We start from the raw sequence: 17,908 nt of genomic DNA on the forward strand, positions 1-17,908 counted from the left end.
TCCTTTATTGTTTCCACTCTAGTCCCTAGGTCAGGGCCCTTCTGTTCTGGGAGCTCAGTAGTTGTGACTGATTACAGTCATGTTGCCAGGAAAATTGCCTCCTGCCTTCATTTTAGTTGCTAATTTCCACCTCTCTCCATGAACTTGGATGTTTGTAGACCCTGGAATGATTGCACATGGTTGTCTGAGTTTGTCTGATTGGGTGTGGGGGGGTGCATTTCAAAGTGTGCTGTGTCTCCTGTGGGGTTGTGGAAGGGTCTGGAATGGGAGGGGTATGACCTGGGTTCTCACCTTGAGTCTGTTGCCCCAGCATCCTGAAGCAATTAACCAAACTTCTGGGAGCCTCGGTTCTTCAGCTGCCAACTGGGGACAGTCACACCTGTCCTTCTCCATGAAAGCCCTTTGGGAAATGTAGTGTAGCACAAACAGAAGGCAGGCAGCTGTGAAGTAAGGCAAACCATAGGCACTCAATAGATGACACAAGTTACTGAGGGTAGGGAATTTGCAGTGCTCATAGTACATGGACAGTGATCATAGTACAGTGTTAAGGTGGGGAAACAAAAAAATAAAGCTGCTGAATGTGCAATATGATCTAAGTTATTTAAAGTATCTAAAATATATCTAAAATATCTAAAATATGCATAGGAAAAAAGACTAGAAGAAAATATACCAACATGTTGCCAATGATTGCCCTTGGGCTGTGGGCTTATATGTGGGTTTGCTTTGCTAGACTTAACATACTTTCTGTTTGTTAAAGTTAACACATTTTATTTTCATATTTTATCATTTAAAAGTACATATGTAATTTAGTTATATATAATTAATATATTTATTATATATAATATATACTAAGTATCTATAAAAGTTAGCACTTGGCCCTTGACAGAGTCACTCTAGCTACCAAAACATTGATGTGATCAGGAGTGAGTCTGTAGTCATTAATTCATTTTTTTTTTTTTTGTCCAGAAAATACACTGAGGGCCAGCTGTGCGGAAGGCACCACTGGTGAGTGCCGTAAGGGACACTAAGAAGAATGGGGTGCAATCTTTACCTTCAAGAAACCTTGTAATCTAGATGGAGAATAAGCCATACTCATAAGTAACCATGATTGAGGGCGGAAAGAAAGTAAAAAATACCATGTGCTTTAGGGAAATTGCCACTAGGAACTAAGAGTGGGGAGATATCTATTCTACTTGTGGAAACTAAATAAGATTTTGTGAAGCAGTTGGCATTTTGTGCTGAGCCTTGAAGGACAAGTAGAATTCTGGACAATTGTTGATGGAATGACATTACTGGCAATAATACATGTAATGAAAGGTAATGTTTACTTAGCACATACTATGTGCAGGCATTGTGCTATTAAATTATACACATTTTCTCCTTTAAAGGTCACTGAAGCTCTATGAGATAAGTAGTTTATTATCATCTCCAAATTACAGATGGGGAAACTGAGGCTTAGAGAGAAGTTAAATATTTGCTCGAAGTCACCAGATAGTTGAGCTGGGATTTGCACTCAGGACCTCGCTCTCAATAGGAACAACACAGTGAGGGGAATTCCATGACTTGAAGTGGGAAAGCATGGGGCCCACAGGGTGAGACCAGGAGCTTCCCGAAGGCAGGAAACCTGCGTATCTTGCTCACTTGTCCAGCTCCAGGGCCTGGGCAGTACGTGGCACATCATGGATACTTAAACATTTGTCAAAGGAAAGCTACAGTGAGTTGTCCCCTGCTGCTGGAATATAAGGTGTGGTAGAGGTGGCAGGACAGGGTGGGGTGTGAGCAGGGAGATTTTTAGCAGAGACAGGGCTCATCAAAGTCCAGGAAAGAGTCAGAGAACTGGCTCAGGCAGTGTGGTAGGCTGCCCTGCAGTGGGGAGAAGTTAGAGGGCAAGCTCATCATGAGACCATTTGAGAAGTGCAGCCATGCCAGGGAGGGGAGCAGGGCTGGGGAAAGAGGATAGTATGGAAGAGAAGGAGGCTGGGATGAGGCCAGTATGAGCCTGGTCTCTAACTCAAAATGGTGACTATGTTAGAAGTTAAATTCTCTGTCCGACCACCTTCATTACAAACCCATTCTCCTCTTTTCCTAACCCCCTGGGGAGGCTGGGCTGCCTCTGAGCCTACTTCCTCATCTGTAAAATGGGGATAATCCTACTTACACAAAAGTGTTGCTCTGGGGGTTAACCAGGTCTTATGGAAACAATCAGTATTCCCCCGTCCTCACCCCACTGAGCTATTGCTGTTTGTCCTAACTTCACAAGAAGAAGTCTAGGCTAAGCCTTCTCCCACGAACTGAAATAAATTTCTTGGCATGTGCCAAAGAACCCAAGAGTTTTCAGAGTTTGGAATAGCACTCCGTCGCTGGCACCATTCGTATTGGCCCAGGCCCCTCCCTTGCTGACCCCACCCACTCCTCCGTGTCTGCCTAGAGGCCTCCTGCCCAGGAGCCCCTGATATCAGAAGATAAGTTATGCAGCCCAAGTTTTTCCAGAAACACAAGTTCCTTTGGAAAATCAAACTGAAAGAGGAGTAAAACTGTATACCTACGTGTATTAAAATTTTTCTTGCTAATACAGATAAGTGGAGGAGCCTCCACACTACCTTCTCCCTATGTTCCCCACAAAAGAGTGAAGCTTCGTGGAAACTGTACCTTTCACATCCATAAGCCACATAGATAGGGATTACGCTTCCCATTTTGTGGATGGAGAAATGGAAGCCCAGGAAGACAGACAGGCTGTCCAAAGTCATTGGGCAAAGCCAGAGACGGGCTGTAGCTTATCAGTTAGGTCTCCCAGCTCTCTGGGGTCCCTCCGTCCCTGGGGTGGCTTCCTTTGTCTCTCTTCAGGAAGTTGTCAGCACTGGGGGCAAACAAAGCACATAATTAAATACAAATAAATATTTGGACCCACCCGACAATTTTTATTTTTTAAGTTTGATTTTCTAACGCTTTGTCTCTGTTTTCAAGCACTGGTGTGTTGAAACCACACAAGTTAGTTTGATCCCTGTCACTTTCTGCCCAAAGCGAATCTTGTCTTACCTCTTTTTTAGCCTAGGGTCACACACATATTGCTTAATTGCTTGCCCCTCTCCCTGTCGTTGGAGTTTGCCTTTTGGGGAGACAAGATTCAACATTTTTAGCATCTTTCCCAGGACAATATATTTGATGGTTTCTGTATAATTACTTGTGGGTTTCACAGTGGGAGGAAGAGAGAGGCAGGCCTTACAGTGTGGTGTGAGTTAGAACAAGGCCTGGGAAGTTACACTGCCCTGAAACAGGTCACTCTGATATTTAGCTGCTGCCCATGACCCCAGGCACCCACCTTACTTTCCTTTTTTAAAAGAGCTATTCATCTGGGGAGCCTGGGTGGCTCAGTCGGCCAAGCGGCTGCCTTTGGCTCCGGTCAGGATCCCAGGATCCTGGGATCAAGCCCTCCTACCTCTCCTCCCTGCTTGTGCTCTCTCTCACTGTCACTGTCTCTCTCTCTCAAATAAATAAGTTAAAATCTTTTTAAAAAGATGTATTTATTTATTTGAGGGAGAGAGAGCATGAGTGGGAGGGGGAGAAGAAGAGAGAATCTCAAGTTGACTCCACGCTGAGTGGGAGCCTGACATGGGGTTCAGTCTTACCATCCTGAGATCATGACCCTGAGATCCTTACCTGAGGCAAAAGCAAAGGTTGGACACTTAGTCAGCTGCTCCACCCAGGCACCCCAACGCACCATGCTTTCTTTTCTGAACTTCAGTGACCTTTTGTGATTGAAGAGTACAGCCACAGGGCCTCATCATGCCAGGCACACAGTAGGGACTCAATGGATAATTTGTGGCAGGAATTAATATGTATCTCATTGGGTTATTGTGTGAATTAACTGAAATAATGAATGTCAAGGATTTCTCATAGTACCTAAGATAGAGTAGATACTCAATAAAAGCAGCTACTCTTAACTGGTTTTAGTCATTATTAATATTTAGAACTGAATATTAAATGTCACAGGGAAACAGGAATTTTTTTTTAAAAGATTTTATTTATTTATTTGACAGAGAGAGATCACAAGTAGACAGAGAGGCAGGCAGAGAGAGAGAGAGAGAGGGAGCAGGCTCCCTGCTGAGCAGAGATCCCGATGTGGGACTCGATCCCAGGACCCTGAGATCATGACCTGAGCCGAAGGCAGCGGCTTAACCCACTGAGCCACCCAGGCGCCCCGGGAAACAGGAATTTTAAAGACCTGAACTCGAATCCCAATTCCATCATTTTATATTGAAAAAACTACTGGATTTAGGGTCAAGAAATTCAGCTGTGAGACCTGGCTCTGCCCTGAACTAGCTGTGTGACCTTGGTTAAGTAACTTCACTTCTCTGAGCCTCACTGCCCTCATCTGCAAAATGAGGAAATTGAGTAATCATTAAGATTCCTTTTTCCAGATCTAACAGCCTCAGTTTAAGATGTAGTCTTTTCTTTTACTGTCTCTGGCCCCAGTTTGCCCGTCTGTAAAATGGATGCTGATATTTAAGAGCCTCTTTCTGGGACAGAGCAGGCCCAGGGTGTGCAGATCCCAGTGCCCCTCTTGTCTCCAAACAGCAATCTTGAAGGTGCTTGTTCAGCTCAGACTGAGTGCTGGGTGGTGTGAACAGGTTACTCATCCAGAGTCCAGATTCCCTTACAAGTTGTATGGGGGCAACTCTACTTTCTACCTCCAATTATAGGAATATAGAACAGAATGACCAACAGTGACCATAATGCCCCTTATTAACAAATAAGGCCTAGTGTGAATTACCTCTTTAGGAAATACTTATCAGTAAATATGATAAAAACAATAGTGCATTTGAGTGGCAAGGTGAAATAATTTACCTTCTGATTAAGGGCATATATAATGCAATTATGAAGAATCCTGCTTAAATTTATTGATATTCCTGTAATCATTACAGGAAGAGGTACCATTTCTTAGTACCTCTTTTGAAGCACTGGCCTCAGTCTATAATTTACACAGCACTTTGACTAACATTGTCTCACTTGACTCCTTACAAAAGATGGGAAGGTAGAAGCAAATCAGGCATAATTTACCCCATTTCTCTGCCAGGAAACTGTACCCAGGAAAGAGTGGAATACTGACCATGGTGCAGAGGCGGAGTTGCAAGTTAGGGAAGAGCTGGGACTAGACATCAGATTGCCTGGCTGTCCGCAACAGCTCCTCTCCCCAATAGTCATGGTTACAGCCACCCTACAACCAGCCTTATCCCCTGGGGCAGTTCCAAGAGGCCATTCAATAAGCCTTCTCCCATACCCAGACCATAGTGTGCTCTAATTCTTGCCATGGAGATGGCCAACATCCCAGGCTGTTATGTCTTGAGCAGGTGGGATCACAGGCCTTCAGAGAGGTCAGGAATTCTCCAAGGGAAGTGTAGGACCGGCTGATCCATAAGCACCCAAGGGGGCTTCTTAGACACGCAGGTTTCTAAGTCCATCCTATACATACTTAATCCTTAAAACATTTGGAATCTGCATTCAGAGCTTTCCCTCATCATCCAAACTGAAGTAGCTGGTCGGGTCCAAGCTACCACTGTAGTAATTATTGTCTTCATAGATACTAGACAAGCGCTTGTTTACCAGTTTCTTTCTCCACCTTAGAGTGTAAATTTCATAACGATGGAGACCTCGTTAGCCTGACTGATTGCCGAACCCCGTTTTCTAGAACTCTGCAGGTCCCCACAGTACAAGGTTAGTAAGTATTTACTGAATGTGCACCCAAGTTTGAAAGCTCTGTCCTACACAACTGGTTCCTTTTATAGAAGAGAAACTGAGGACCACTGCTGCAGAGTTAGTAAGGCGCAGGGCCAGCGCCTGGATAAAATCTCAGATCTCTGAGTCTCAATTGGGCATAGGTTTAACTCCGCCCAAAGCAATTATTTAGAAAAACCGAAATGCAGTTGAAAGAAAAAAAACATTTCCTGCCTATAAACACTCGGCTTAGGGGGCTTGGCCGGGCTGGGGGCCGTTGGTAATTCGTTCCCACTTTGTAGGCACCCTTGACCCCAGGGGTTAAGGGCCTGCCTTCGGGCCCGGCGTCGAACCCAACTCAGGGCAGTGTCCCGGCCAGAGCCCGAGGGGAGGAGCCGAGCACGGCCCACGGAGGTGAGGGCGGCTCGCCCAAGGTCACCCAGGCGGCGACCGGAGGGGCCAGGCTCATGGGGCGCCAGGGAGCCGGCAGTATCGGTACGTGTTCGAGGTGGATGGGCACCCCTCTCCTTCACCCTGCAAATCAAGGGTGACATTAATGGCTCCTTCTCCCGAATTTGGCGCACCCAACCTCAAGAGCGAGACCAGGCCGGGTCGGCCGCGTGGCCCGTTCCCATGTGCTCCACCTGCGGACGCCCTGACGCGCTGGCCCTTTAAGACACCTCCCCCTCTTCACCCACCCATCTCTCCTGCCCCCCCCATTGCCCTCCCTTCCGAATTGCATCAGGCACGTGCTCGCCCCCGTCCGGTCAGAGCACCCCTCACCCCCCAGTCCGGGAGGTGCTCCGAGGAATTGGAGGCGAGGGGCGGGGCGAGGGGCGGGGCCGCGAGGTTGTGCGTGCGCGCGCGCTCCCGCCGGCTTCGCCCGCCCGCCTGTGGCCAAGGTCCGGCCTCGGCGGGCGCGTTCCCGCTGCGCCGTCCCCTCCCCTCGCCCGCCGCGTCGCGAGGCGCGCGCCCGCCCGCCGCCTGCCGCGGATCGCGTGGTCGCCTCGGCTCGCCGCGCCTCTCCCCCGTCCGTCCATATTGCTGCAGCCCCCGAGCCGGGAAGCCCGGGCCGCCCCGGCGGCGGGGGGGAGGGAGGGACGGGACGAGAAGCCTGCCAGGCTCGGGGTGGGGGCGCCTTGCGAGGAACGGGCGGGGGGGGGACGCGCGCCGAGGAGGCCTGGACCGCAGAGTGGGGGGCCTTCCTACCCCCCCCGCCCCGCCAGCGGGCCTCGGATCTACGGCGGCTGCATCCGACCGCGAGGGGGGCCGCGCCTAGCGTGAACCCCGACCCTTCTCCGCAGGGACTGGGGCCCAGCGCCCCGGAGGAAGGCGTCGCGGGTGCCCTGAAAGCCAAGTTCGAGGCGGGGGAGGCAGCCTCGGGCGCGCCCGGCTTCTCCGGGGGGGCGGGCGCGCAGATGGCCACTCAGGTGGAGCCGCTGCTGCCGGGGGGCGCCCCCCTCTTGCAGGCCGAAGAGCACGGGGGTCTGGTGAGGAAGAAGCCGCCGCCGCCGCAGCCCGAGGGCAAGGGCGAACCCGGGGCGAACGACGTCGGAGGGGGGGAGCCGGACGGCGGCGCCCGGAGACCTCGGCCGCCCTGCGCCAAGCCACACAAGGAGGGCACCGGGCAGCTGGAACGCGAGAGCCCGCGGCCGCCGCAGCCGCCGGGCGCCGAGGGCCTGGCGATCAGCGACGGGGAGGAGGGCGGCGGCGGTGAGCCGGGCGCTGGCGGAGGAGCGGCTGGAGCCGCGGGCGCCGGGCGTCGTGACTTCGTGGAGGCCCCTCCGCCCAAGGTGAACCCGTGGACTAAGAACGCGCTGCCGCCGGTCCTGGCCACGGTGAACGGACAGTCCCCTCCAGGTGGGTCTCCCTGCTTGCTCTCTTGGATTCGGGGACCTCTTCCGGGGACTTGGGCGTCCCCTCCCCCAGCGGCCTTCAGAGCTCGGGGGTCCGCCACTGGTCGTGGTGACTCGGGATTTTTTTTTTTTTTTTTAATTGCCTCTTGGCTCGTTTGGGTCGCGGTTCCCTCTCACACACTCGGGAAGCCGCCCCTGCCGGAGGGTCCAGCTCCCGGGAGCCCATGGCCACCGCCTGGGCCTCAGCGGTTAGTGGGCAACGGCGTGGTCCGGGCCTACCTCGCCAGGAGAGGGTGGGCGCTGGTTTCGGTGAAAAGGGCTCGCCCTCCCTCCCGCGTGCTGGTGTCGAAGACGGTTTCTAGCTTAACCCTTTCTCGGGAAGCCCCTCTTCCCACCCCGCCCCACGTTCCCCGTTTTGGTAGCGTTACGATCGTCCCCCTGTTGTAAATGTTTAATGAGCTTATGTCACGGGCAGCGAAGCGCGCGGTGATGAGTTCATACCGACCACACGGATTCGGGCTTTAAAAGTTAACAAGTTTTGTTCTCTGGTAGATGATACTAGGTGGTGGAATCGCCATTGGCGACGGGTTGAGGGGTCGGTTACGGGGAGAATGATGAGAAGAGGAAACCCAACGTGTCATTGAATTCGGTGGTTTCCCTTCCCGATCCCGGGGATCTTCCGCCTCGAGAGGGAGCCGGATGGCGAGTGTGCGGGGATCGAGTTAGGGGTTGGCGGAAAATGTGAGGCGAGGAAGGGGGCATGCGGCGACAGGAGGGGCGTGTGGCGGCGGGGGAGGGAGTGGCCGGGCTGGGCGGGCGGGTGACAGTTGGGCGCCATGCGCCGCGCCGCCGGCCCGCGGGCTGCTCGCGGCCGCTGGGCCTGTGCGTTCGGCCCCCACCGCCGCGCTCGGGGTGGAAGGCGGGTGCGGGCCGGCGGCGCGGCGCGGCCCGCAGTGTGCGTGTGCGCGAGTGTGAGTGCGCGGCCCCCCTTCCCGGCATTCCTCCGCAGCCGGGACAACGTGGTGCCTCTCCGCGCGAGGAGCGGCATGTGACCGCCGGCCGGCGCTCCTCGCGCCCTCCCTCTCCCTGCTCGGATTTTCGGTCCTGTGGACTCCGTCCCTTGGGAGATCCCGGCGGAGCCGTGTCAGCTTGGGGGGAAAGGCGGTGAAGAATATGGAGGCTAGTCTCGGCCTCCCTTCGCCGAGACGAGATCGTCGGTTGGGTGGGGGGCGCGCCCTGCTGCCTTCCTTTGCCGGCGCGTGGAGGCTCGACGGCTCTGTTTTGGGTCCTTTTGAAGTGGACCAGTATCAAAACCCGCTTGCAGCTAGAGTGTTGGGCCTGTGGCCATAGCCCTAGTGCTTTTCAAAACTCCCCTTCTGTAGTCGCTGGTTGAGACTGACTAGTTTAAATCATCAAAATGGGGAAAGTTGAAGAGGGAGCTTATTAATGCTTTTACATTCGAGGGATTAGGATCACTCATAGTCTTAGGGAAACTAGAACAGCCAATTCGGAAAATATCATGTTGCAATTTTTATTTCTTTTAAGGTTGCTTCATTTGGAGGAGGGGACATTTGGGGTTTACTAATAATACCTCAAACCGTGTTCTCTTCCTTCTGCCCTCTCCCCCTTCCCCCCTTTCCCTTCCAGAACTCTGTTATGCAAAGGGCAGTGCTGAAACCTCCATTTTCTTGCATATTCCTCCTGATCCACCCACAGAGGGAGGGAATGTAACTTTAAGACACTCTTCAGTCCTCCCCCCCCCTTTAAACTCAAAGGGGTATAATCATCCCCAGGAGAGAGCACTCCTCAGAAGTTTAAATGGGGCTACTCACCCTGGCTGCTGCTGCTTAGCTAATGGTGAACCTGCCTTGTGGGTTTTAAATCAGCCATGACATCAGGTGGTATTGGGTGCCTGAGCTGGCGTTTTGTGCAAGTGCAGGGGCCCTTGATAGGGTGCGTCACTGGGGTTATTGATCGTGGGAAGAAGACAGCTTGGCTGGCATCTCGCCTTCCCTGAGTGGAGAAGCCAGCTTGGTTTAAGTGCCCAAAGCAAAATTCTGAGTCTGGTAGTTTTGCTCTGTTCTTGTTTTTCTGGAATCTTAAGGCAACAAAGTGTCTTGTCTGCTGATTGGTTTTTGAACCTTAGGACTAGTTTTTGACAGACTGACTCTGAATTGATCCAGTAGCTTCTCGGTTTAAGTCTGTTTTAGGGCTTGGTTGCTTTTTGAGGGAGAATTCTGATTGAATCGTCTGTCTAGTAAGGTTAGATGGAGGCTCTTTTTTTGGAGAGTGCATGGACTGCTAAGACCGTTTTTTCAGCCCTGATTTTATTTGGAGCTTGGACAAGTTTAAATGTGACACCAGTGGAGTGGCGGTGTGGTCTTGGGAATTTTTGTGTTCTGTGATGCATATGTTTTTGGGAGTCTACAGAAATGAGTGCCTCATAAGCAAGCTAAAAGCTTTCCAGAGCTTGCTGCAAATGCCTATTTTTAGCCCTCCTTTTGGCTCCGATGCTAGTATTTTAGTGCTTTAAGGGATACATGCAGTAACTAGTAATAAAAGATGTTTTTCAGTATCCCCCCCCCCATTCTTGTGGGGTTCTCTCTTCTGGTTTAAGTGTCCACATTTTAAATTTGTAGTTTTCATTTTAAGTCAGGATTTTCATTTTGGCCTTTTGTATATCCCTCCCTAGACTATTTTGAAGACCTTTAAAATTTTTTTCCTTATTCTAGCCACAACTCTTATGAGTATGAAAGAAGCAGGATGGGAAATGATCCACAGCAAAGGTTCTGGGGTTAAAACTGCATTGGCTCAAGTGCCAGCTCTTCCGCTTGCTGGCTGTGCCTCCTTGGGCAAGGTACTTAACCATTCTGTGTCTCAGCTTCTTGGTTTGTATAAAAAGGATTAAATTATGGTTTATCTGTTTCATGGGGTTGTGAGCATTGACTGTGGTGATAGCCCAATGCTTAGCATGTGGTAGCTGTTCTACCATGTCTGGGAGACTGGGGCTTTCCAGGACTTTTTTCTGGGTCTTCTTTTTCTCCACCTGGAAGAGGAGGGGGGTGGAGAATGCAGTACTTTCCTTTTCTGGTATTGTGTCAGTACTCAAATATATAGGATCCATCTCCTTGAAAATGGAGTTTTGCTTATCCATAGAGGAAAGGCATATTGTCTATAATCTTAAAGGTTGCTGACCCAAGGAATTGGCTATTTTTGCTTTGGAATGTGGTATGATGAATGTTTTAAAAATAAATTCCAATTTGTTTATTTGCGTTTTGTAAAAACTACCTTTGGTAGAGTGCACATACTCTCTCAAGGCTGTGGGGAAAGACCATAACTGAACTAAGTTTGCTGTGGCTAGTGCACGTGCGGTGGGTTGAGACCTGAGAGTGTATCATCACCACAAGCTTCTGCCCACCCCAGCAGGGGGAATCAGTGGATTGGTCGTGTAGGACTTATAACTTCATGTAACAAAATTAAGCAGTGGTATAATGTTCTTTACTCTTATTTTATTTTTTTAAAGACTTTTAAAATTTATTTGTCGGGGGTGGGGCACAAGCAGGGGGAGCAGCAGGTAGAGGCAGAAGCAGGATCCCCTCGTTGAGCAGGAAGCCCAACATAGTGCTTGATCCCAGGACCTTGGGATCATGACCTGAGCCAAAGGCAGATACCTAACTGACTGAGCCACACAGGCACCACAGTGTTCTGGACTTTAAAGGGAAATCCAGCCAAATACTCTGACATGAGTATTTGTTCTGGACATCACTTTTTTGTGTGTACGTTTGAAGTGTCGCTAGCTAACTGATGGTACAAAGTAAAGAAGAGGCAAAGTCTCAGCTAACCCAGAGCAATCCTAGGAATCCTCCACCACAGGGAACTGGCCCCCAATAAATCTCTAATCTCTTTCTCTACTTTTCTTAGGTTTAGGCCCTTTTTCAGGCTCCTCCTAGTCACTAGGGAGGGGTATCTGTGGATCTGGGGTATCAATTTCAGTATAGCTTTTAGAGCTTCGTCAGACCCTTGCCTTTTCCTTTTCCCACCATGAGAAGTGGACTATGGAAGCAACAGCTCTGCCTTGGAATCCTACAGTCTACAGTTTTTAGTCCCACCTTCGCTTCTTTTGCTGCTGTTGCTGCTTTTTTAAAAAAATGAGGTATAATTGACTATTAGTTGCAGATCAGCAACATAATGTTTCAATATTTGTATATATTGAGTTTTGATTCTAACTTGCTGTGCAATCTTGGGTGAATTACTCAGCCTCTCTGAGCCACCATTTTCTCATCCCCAAAATGAGAATAATGATAGTTACTACTTCTAAAGGTTGTGAAAATTGAAGAAGATAATGTTTATAAAGCCCTTATCATAGTGCCAGGCACAGACCATCTAATAGGTGCTACTTATCCAATAATTGCTATAAAGTTTTTATAATAAATGATGACCATTATGAAGCATGGTCATTCCACTTCTGATTCTGTTATTGAATAGCATTGTGGATACCAGCACGCCCTGGGCTTCCTCTGTCTCTGTTTCTTTATCTCAGAATGAGGGAATCCAATTAGGTCTAAATGTCTTTAAAGTATTTTTCCTATCAAAAGTTTTTCAGTAGGGTTAGGCCTCTGCCTTCAGCTCAGGTCATGATCTCAGGGTCCTGGGATGGAGCCCCACATCAGGCTGTCTGCTCTGCGGGGAGCTTGCTTCCCCCTCGCTCTCTGCCTGCCTCTCTGCTTACTTGTGATTTCTCTCTGTCTCTCTGTTAAATAAAAGCCTTTAAAAAAACAGAATAATTAAAAAAAAAAAGTTTTTCAATAAACCACCCCCCCCACACACACACGAGAAAGAAGCCAAAACAGAGGTTTTAATATGTGTTTATTTCTGTTTGCTGTAGCAGTTAAGAACTCAGTTTGAATACAAGTTCTGTGAGGGCTGGAGAGACTCTTCTGGCTTTAGGAACCTAGACGGATCACTTGGGGTACATATCCGATACTGTGGAGCAAGCAGACAGTATATGCCTTGCAGTGTTGTGATAGAAAGTACCCAGCACTGCCTGTGAACATTTCCCCCCACCAAAGAAGAATTGAACCCCAACCTAATAGAGCCCTAGATCTGTGGACATGGAGGAACAAGTTAATGGACCTTGGGGTAGCAGTCCAGTTTCCAAATGTGAGAAATTCTGCAGGACAGGTTATCGATAAATGACTTTTTTTTTTTTTTTTTTTAAGAGTTGAGACATCATTGGGATGCATTGTGTGGATCCTGATTTGAACCAGTTTCAAGAAGACATTTTGGTGGCAATGGAGGAAATCTGATCCCTTTAGATTATGATAAAGGAATTGCTTGTCAGGCGTGATGAGCCCCCTCTTTATATGGCGCACCCTCAGCTAAGAACTGCTAGGTTAGCCTCCATAAATGAGGCTTTAAAGCTGTTTTCCTGCATTTCAGATTAGTTTTTCCCCTTCTAAAGAAAGCACACAGTTAGGACCCTCTGAAAGGGAGGTGGGAGGAGGCTGACTGTCCCTGAAACTTCAGGGTAGGGTGTTTGAGTTTTCTACTTCCCTGGGGAAATGAGTGCCTGCTAGGAAGGGAGTTATACCCATTCAGGCTGGGGGAGGTACAGGGTGGTCTCTGCAGTCTGAAACCCTGAACCTTCTGAGGGGTGGAGTGTCTTGGCTGACCCACCCCTGGTCTGCAGTGGGACCAAGGCTAGAGTAAGCATTTTAGAGCTGTTACTCAGCACTCGGTTTCCCTCCCAGAGAGAGGCGGGGAGAGAGAGGAGGAGTGGGTCTGAAACCACAAAAACCTCTTTAAAATGGAGAGCTTGGCAGATGGGAGTGCCACTGTTTGCAAAATCCAAGACAAGCTCACAAAGGGGGTAATTAGGGTGCTGGGGCCTCGAGAGGGCTCACAGGTCCTTCAGTCTGGGTTCACAAACATCCCCGGCTGGTCCAGAGTTACCTGGTGGAGTGGTCAGGAGAGAGGATGGCCTTACCTTGCTGGGGGTTCATGAAAGGAAGTAAGTTTTGATATCTGGAACCGCTGAGTGAGGGAGCAGAAGGATAGGTAGTGATAGGATTTAAATCAGAACATGGGCAGAGTACCTCCTCTGCCCTCACTTGGTGACTAAGCCTACGTAACTTCTGTTTTTCTTAATCTCAGAATGGGACTAATCCCTATGCTGACGTTGTTTTGAGGATCAAATTAATTTGAGTATGGGGTAGCCCCATTCATTAGTTAAAATGTCCCACGCAGGTGTAAGTGGTTTATGTTCCAGAAGATGCATTCCAAAGCCAGATATGTGTAGTTTCAGTTATCCCTTCTGGGCGGATTATTCATAACTTTCCTAAGTGAGGATGGATAATCAGGAGTTAGCTTAATTTTCAAGTAGCGCTATTTGCAGAAGTTACCAGGGCCATTTGGCCAGCTTCTTATGGCAGATAGCCTAGGGTGTCTCCCTTAGGGATTTTCTGAGAATCACAGGGACAGTGTTGACTTGGCATCTTTCTTTTGGCTGCACCTTGGACTGGCAAAGCCATAGGTGTGGGGTATGAGGAGTGTAGGCCTTTGTTGATGAATTTTGTAAAGCCAGCCATATAGATTGGTCCTGTGTAGTGAGGGGCTTCCCCATCTCAGTATGAGGTACTCTTAGCAAATCCAGCTGACCCCTTCCATCAGAGGCCTTGTTTAGAGGGCCCTTTGTTTTTTGTTTGTTTGCTTTTTGGCTTATTGTTGTTTTAAGATCTTATTTAAGAGAGTACAAGCGGCAGTGGGTGGGGGTTGTAGCAGAGGGAGAAGGAGAAACGGGCTCCTTGTAGCATCACTCCCTGGTAGCAGGGAGCCCAGCGCAGAGCACAATCCCAAGGATCCTGGGATCATCACCTGAGCCGAAGGCAGACACTTGTAGTAATAATCCTCCCTACTTTTGATAACCACCTTACCTAACTCCAGACATCCATTCCAGTAACTCGAGGTAGCCTTTTCTTTTCTCTGCCTTAAAGTGAACTTGCAAGAAGCTTCTCAGAGAAGCTGAGTCCCACCGTGGCCAGGAGCCATCTGCATAAATGGTCCACCTGGGCTCTGTATGGTTTTTGCTCTCCTTTTCACATACCACAGCTTACTTAAGTTCCTGCTGATCCCAAGATAAGTCATGGTGATAACCGTAGTTACCGCTTACTGGATACTTGATGTGTTCTAGCCCTTGTAGTACCCTGCTTCACAGATGAGGAAAGTGAGACAAATTAGTAAGCAACTGCCCTTCTAATTGTGTGGACTAAGAGTCTTGGGTCATCCATGCTGAAGCAGCCTCCCCCCTGGCCTCCTGTCACTCTTCCCTCAAGATCCTCTCATGGCTTCTCATTGTGGAATAAAGCCCCAAGTCCTTGGAGTATTCTCTAATCTACCCTTGATATGGCTCCCCACACCACCCATTCATATCCCCCCCCCACCAAGCTCTTCTCTTTCACCCCTTTTCCCTCCCAGCAGCGTTGGTCTTTGCGTTTCCCAGATTATGTTGTGTTCTCTCTGCTTCAGGGGTCCAGTTCTGGAATGCTCTTTCCCCAGATAGCCATATGACTCACACCATCACTTTATTGAGGTTCCTGTTCAGATAATTAGTGAACGAGTGGATAAATCTCCTACTTTGACAGCATCACACAGCACATTTTGAGTTTGGCATAGAAAATGCCACGGTGAATAACAAAAATCTGCGTTGGGAAGGAGCACATGCACTCATAATCCAGTATAAAAGGTGCTGTGTAAGAAAGGGATGGGATTCTCTGGGAGTGTGGGTAGCAGGGGTACCCACTCAAATCTAGGTCAGAGAATTTCTGGAGGAAGCAATGGCTGAACCCCTTGAAATGGGAAGGATGGGTAGGAGTTATTTGAGAAAAAGCCTGGAAAGAGAGCTCATGCTTGGTGAAGCAAAGGCCCTAGTGTTCAGGGAATTAAGTAAATTTCTTGTGGTGTAGTGTAGATGACTTAGATAAACTGTGATTTTTTAACTGAAGGCAGAGGGAAGCCATTAAAGATTTTAAATGAGAGAGTGGCGTGGTCAGATTTTTTCCTTTTGAAAGATTATTCTGGCCATGTGAGAACCTCTTCAGAGTAGATGGTTTGGGGTTTCCTGTCTGATCCTTTGGGGCAAGCTTCCCAGATTACAAAAGGGAGCAGATTTCCAAGTCATTGCTGAAGTGTTGGGCAATTATCAGCTGTCATCCTTTAGGCATAGGGAGCGGCTCCAGTTTATGGGATTTCTCTGACCTTTCAGAAGGCCACATTAGCTGGAATGCAGCTCAGTTGCCGGAAGAAGCAGTTTCTGATGGACTGGCCTCAGCTGAGTTCACGCTGGAGCTTGGAGCCAGCAGCCTGCTTCACCCTGATGCAGCAGCACAGGCACGAAGAAGAGGAAGCCCTGGAAGTAGTAGCAGGGGACAAGCTGGCTGGTTGGCTGGTGTGGCGACTTCTACCTCTACCAGGGAGGCACCCCTGTGGCGGAACTTGCTAGGCTCAGCGGGCTGCCTCTTGTCAACCATTCTGCAGCTTGGCTCTGTAGGCTTTTCCATAATAGCCGCGTGCACAAGGTTCCCTTTCATCAGAGCCGCCTCCCCTCAGCTTACTTCAGCTGGTTTGACTCTTGTGGGGGGTGTGGTGGGTCTGCATTGGCCCATGGATAGACTGCTATCAGGTGTCGCTGAGAATGTGGGACTCTCATCAGGCTCATCCTGCCCAGTTGGCAGCTCAGCTCTGTCCTGACTGCTGTGCTCTTTCCCTACTTTTTTTTTTTTTTTTAAATATTTATTTATTTTAGAGAGAATAGCAGAGGGGCAGAGAGGGAGAGAGTCTTAAGTGCAGTCCATGCTGAGTGCGGAGCCACCGTGGGGTTTGATCCCACAACCCTGAGATCACGACCTGGGCCGAAACCAGAAGTGAACACTCAGCTCAACCAACTGCGCCACCCAGGCACCGCTCCCTTCTTTTTGAGCGGAAAGAGTATATAGCGCTGGAAGGGACCCCAGAGGTCACTGAATCTAAACCCCTTGTTTACAGGTTATGTGCTTCAGGCCTAGAAAGGAAATGGGGAGTTGCTCAGGGTCACAGTTGAAAGGAACACCAAGACTTGAACCCAGTCTTCTTGGCTCCCACCCCAGTTCTGTTCTCACTCCACCTCTGGAGGAAGAGGTAGATGGGGTGGTTGATCAGGAACTTGGGAGTCAGTCGAGCATAGTTTGAGGTCATGCCAGCCGCTTAGCAACCGAGTGCCCTTGGGCAGGTTGGTAACGTGTAGGCTTCAGTAAATGTGATGTGTTCTATCTAGGGTACTCACACGCTGGAGTCTCTGTTGAAAATGAGGGGGATGAACATGAGAGCTCAGCCGGAACTCTCAGTAAGAAGTGAGAGTTTGAGAGTGTCAAGGGCTTGGTTTTGACCCGTGTCTTCATGTGCTGACAGAAGTCAGGTGCCAAAGCCAGCCTTTCTGTCTCTTCCTAGATCCTCTGCATCTCAATCCCTTCTGTTCAGTCCTGTGCAGTCCTGAGGAAGGCAGCTCATGCCTCTTGGAGCCAGCTCTTCAGACCCTGTCCTGGCTGTCAGGCAGCTGGAGAGCAAAAGGGGACTTAAGGAGTCACTGGTGGCTATAATCCTGCAGCAGGAAGCCCACATTGTGCTTAGGAGGCACTAGTAGTTGTGTCAGTGAGAAATGGACTCCGGTGCTACTCCATCTTTGATGTCTTTCTGCAGCTTTGGGTTGGTTTGGGGGGAGTGGAGGTCTCTGCTTTTCCAGTTTTGTGTATATGTATTAACAGCAGCCTGAGAAAGAGATACCTATTATGTGTATAGAACAGCCTGGTTTGGGTTTTGCCCCACGTGGAGCTGAATGTAGGGGTAGAGTTTAGACGTGGTAAGAGCAAGGTTCTTGGGTGTGGGCAGCCAGATGCTGCCGATAGGGAATGTGGGAGGAAGACAGGAAATCAGGAACACAGAGCAGCTCACAGGGATGCTTGCACCTTTCTGTGAGGAGGGAATGGTTGAAGGAACTAGGATTATTTTGTCCAAAGAATCAAAGCTTGGGGTGGGTGGAAATGCTGGCTGTTCTGAATTACAGTGTTTGAATAGACCTGCTTCCTGTGTCCCTATTGGGTAAAGCTCTGAATGCAGATGGGGGGGTTAGAAGGTCAAGAAGTAACTTTCAGCAGTGTCCCCAGATGCATTCAGCTGTTTATGAGGTGTACTGAATTTCTTGATGTGATAATACTTAAACAGGTTGGTTGGTGATGTGCTCCAGGGGCCTGCAGCTGCAGATTTGCAAAAGTAGTTGCCCAGATTTGTTCATTTAGAAATTTTTGAGTACT

General features: G+C 49.4%; 1 protein-coding gene and 1 long non-coding RNA gene across 5 annotated transcripts in view; one reads left to right on the forward strand and one right to left on the reverse strand.

Annotated features, from left to right (window-relative positions):
• Positions 1–218: 218 nt before the first annotated feature.
• Positions 219–8,354, reverse strand: LOC116864231. Its single transcript, XR_004381972.1, has 3 exons — positions 7,848–8,354; positions 2,650–2,857; positions 219–440 (listed from the first exon to the last, which is right to left on the reverse strand). It is a non-coding gene; the product is annotated as an uncharacterized LOC116864231 (long non-coding RNA).
• LARP1 (La ribonucleoprotein 1, translational regulator) overlaps positions 6,692–17,908 on the forward strand; it is a 58,231-nt gene continuing 47,014 nt past the window's right edge. For 2 of the 4 annotated variants that reach the window (XM_032851630.1, XM_032851631.1), the window contains exon 1: positions 6,784–7,572. In XM_032851630.1, coding sequence (XP_032707521.1) covers positions 7,131–7,572 — 442 coding nt within the window. In that variant the 5' untranslated portion in view covers positions 6,784–7,130. Of the gene's footprint in view, positions 7,573–17,908 lie in introns of all 4 variants that reach the window. The other 2 variants (XM_032851632.1, XM_032851633.1) reach the window with 2 other exon arrangements.

The sequence above is a fragment of the Lontra canadensis genome, unplaced genomic scaffold (assembly GCF_010015895.1).
Source record: "Lontra canadensis isolate GAN:19392208 unplaced genomic scaffold, GSC_riverotter_1.0 scaffold5, whole genome shotgun sequence".
Classification (NCBI taxonomy): domain Eukaryota; kingdom Metazoa; phylum Chordata; class Mammalia; order Carnivora; family Mustelidae; genus Lontra; species Lontra canadensis.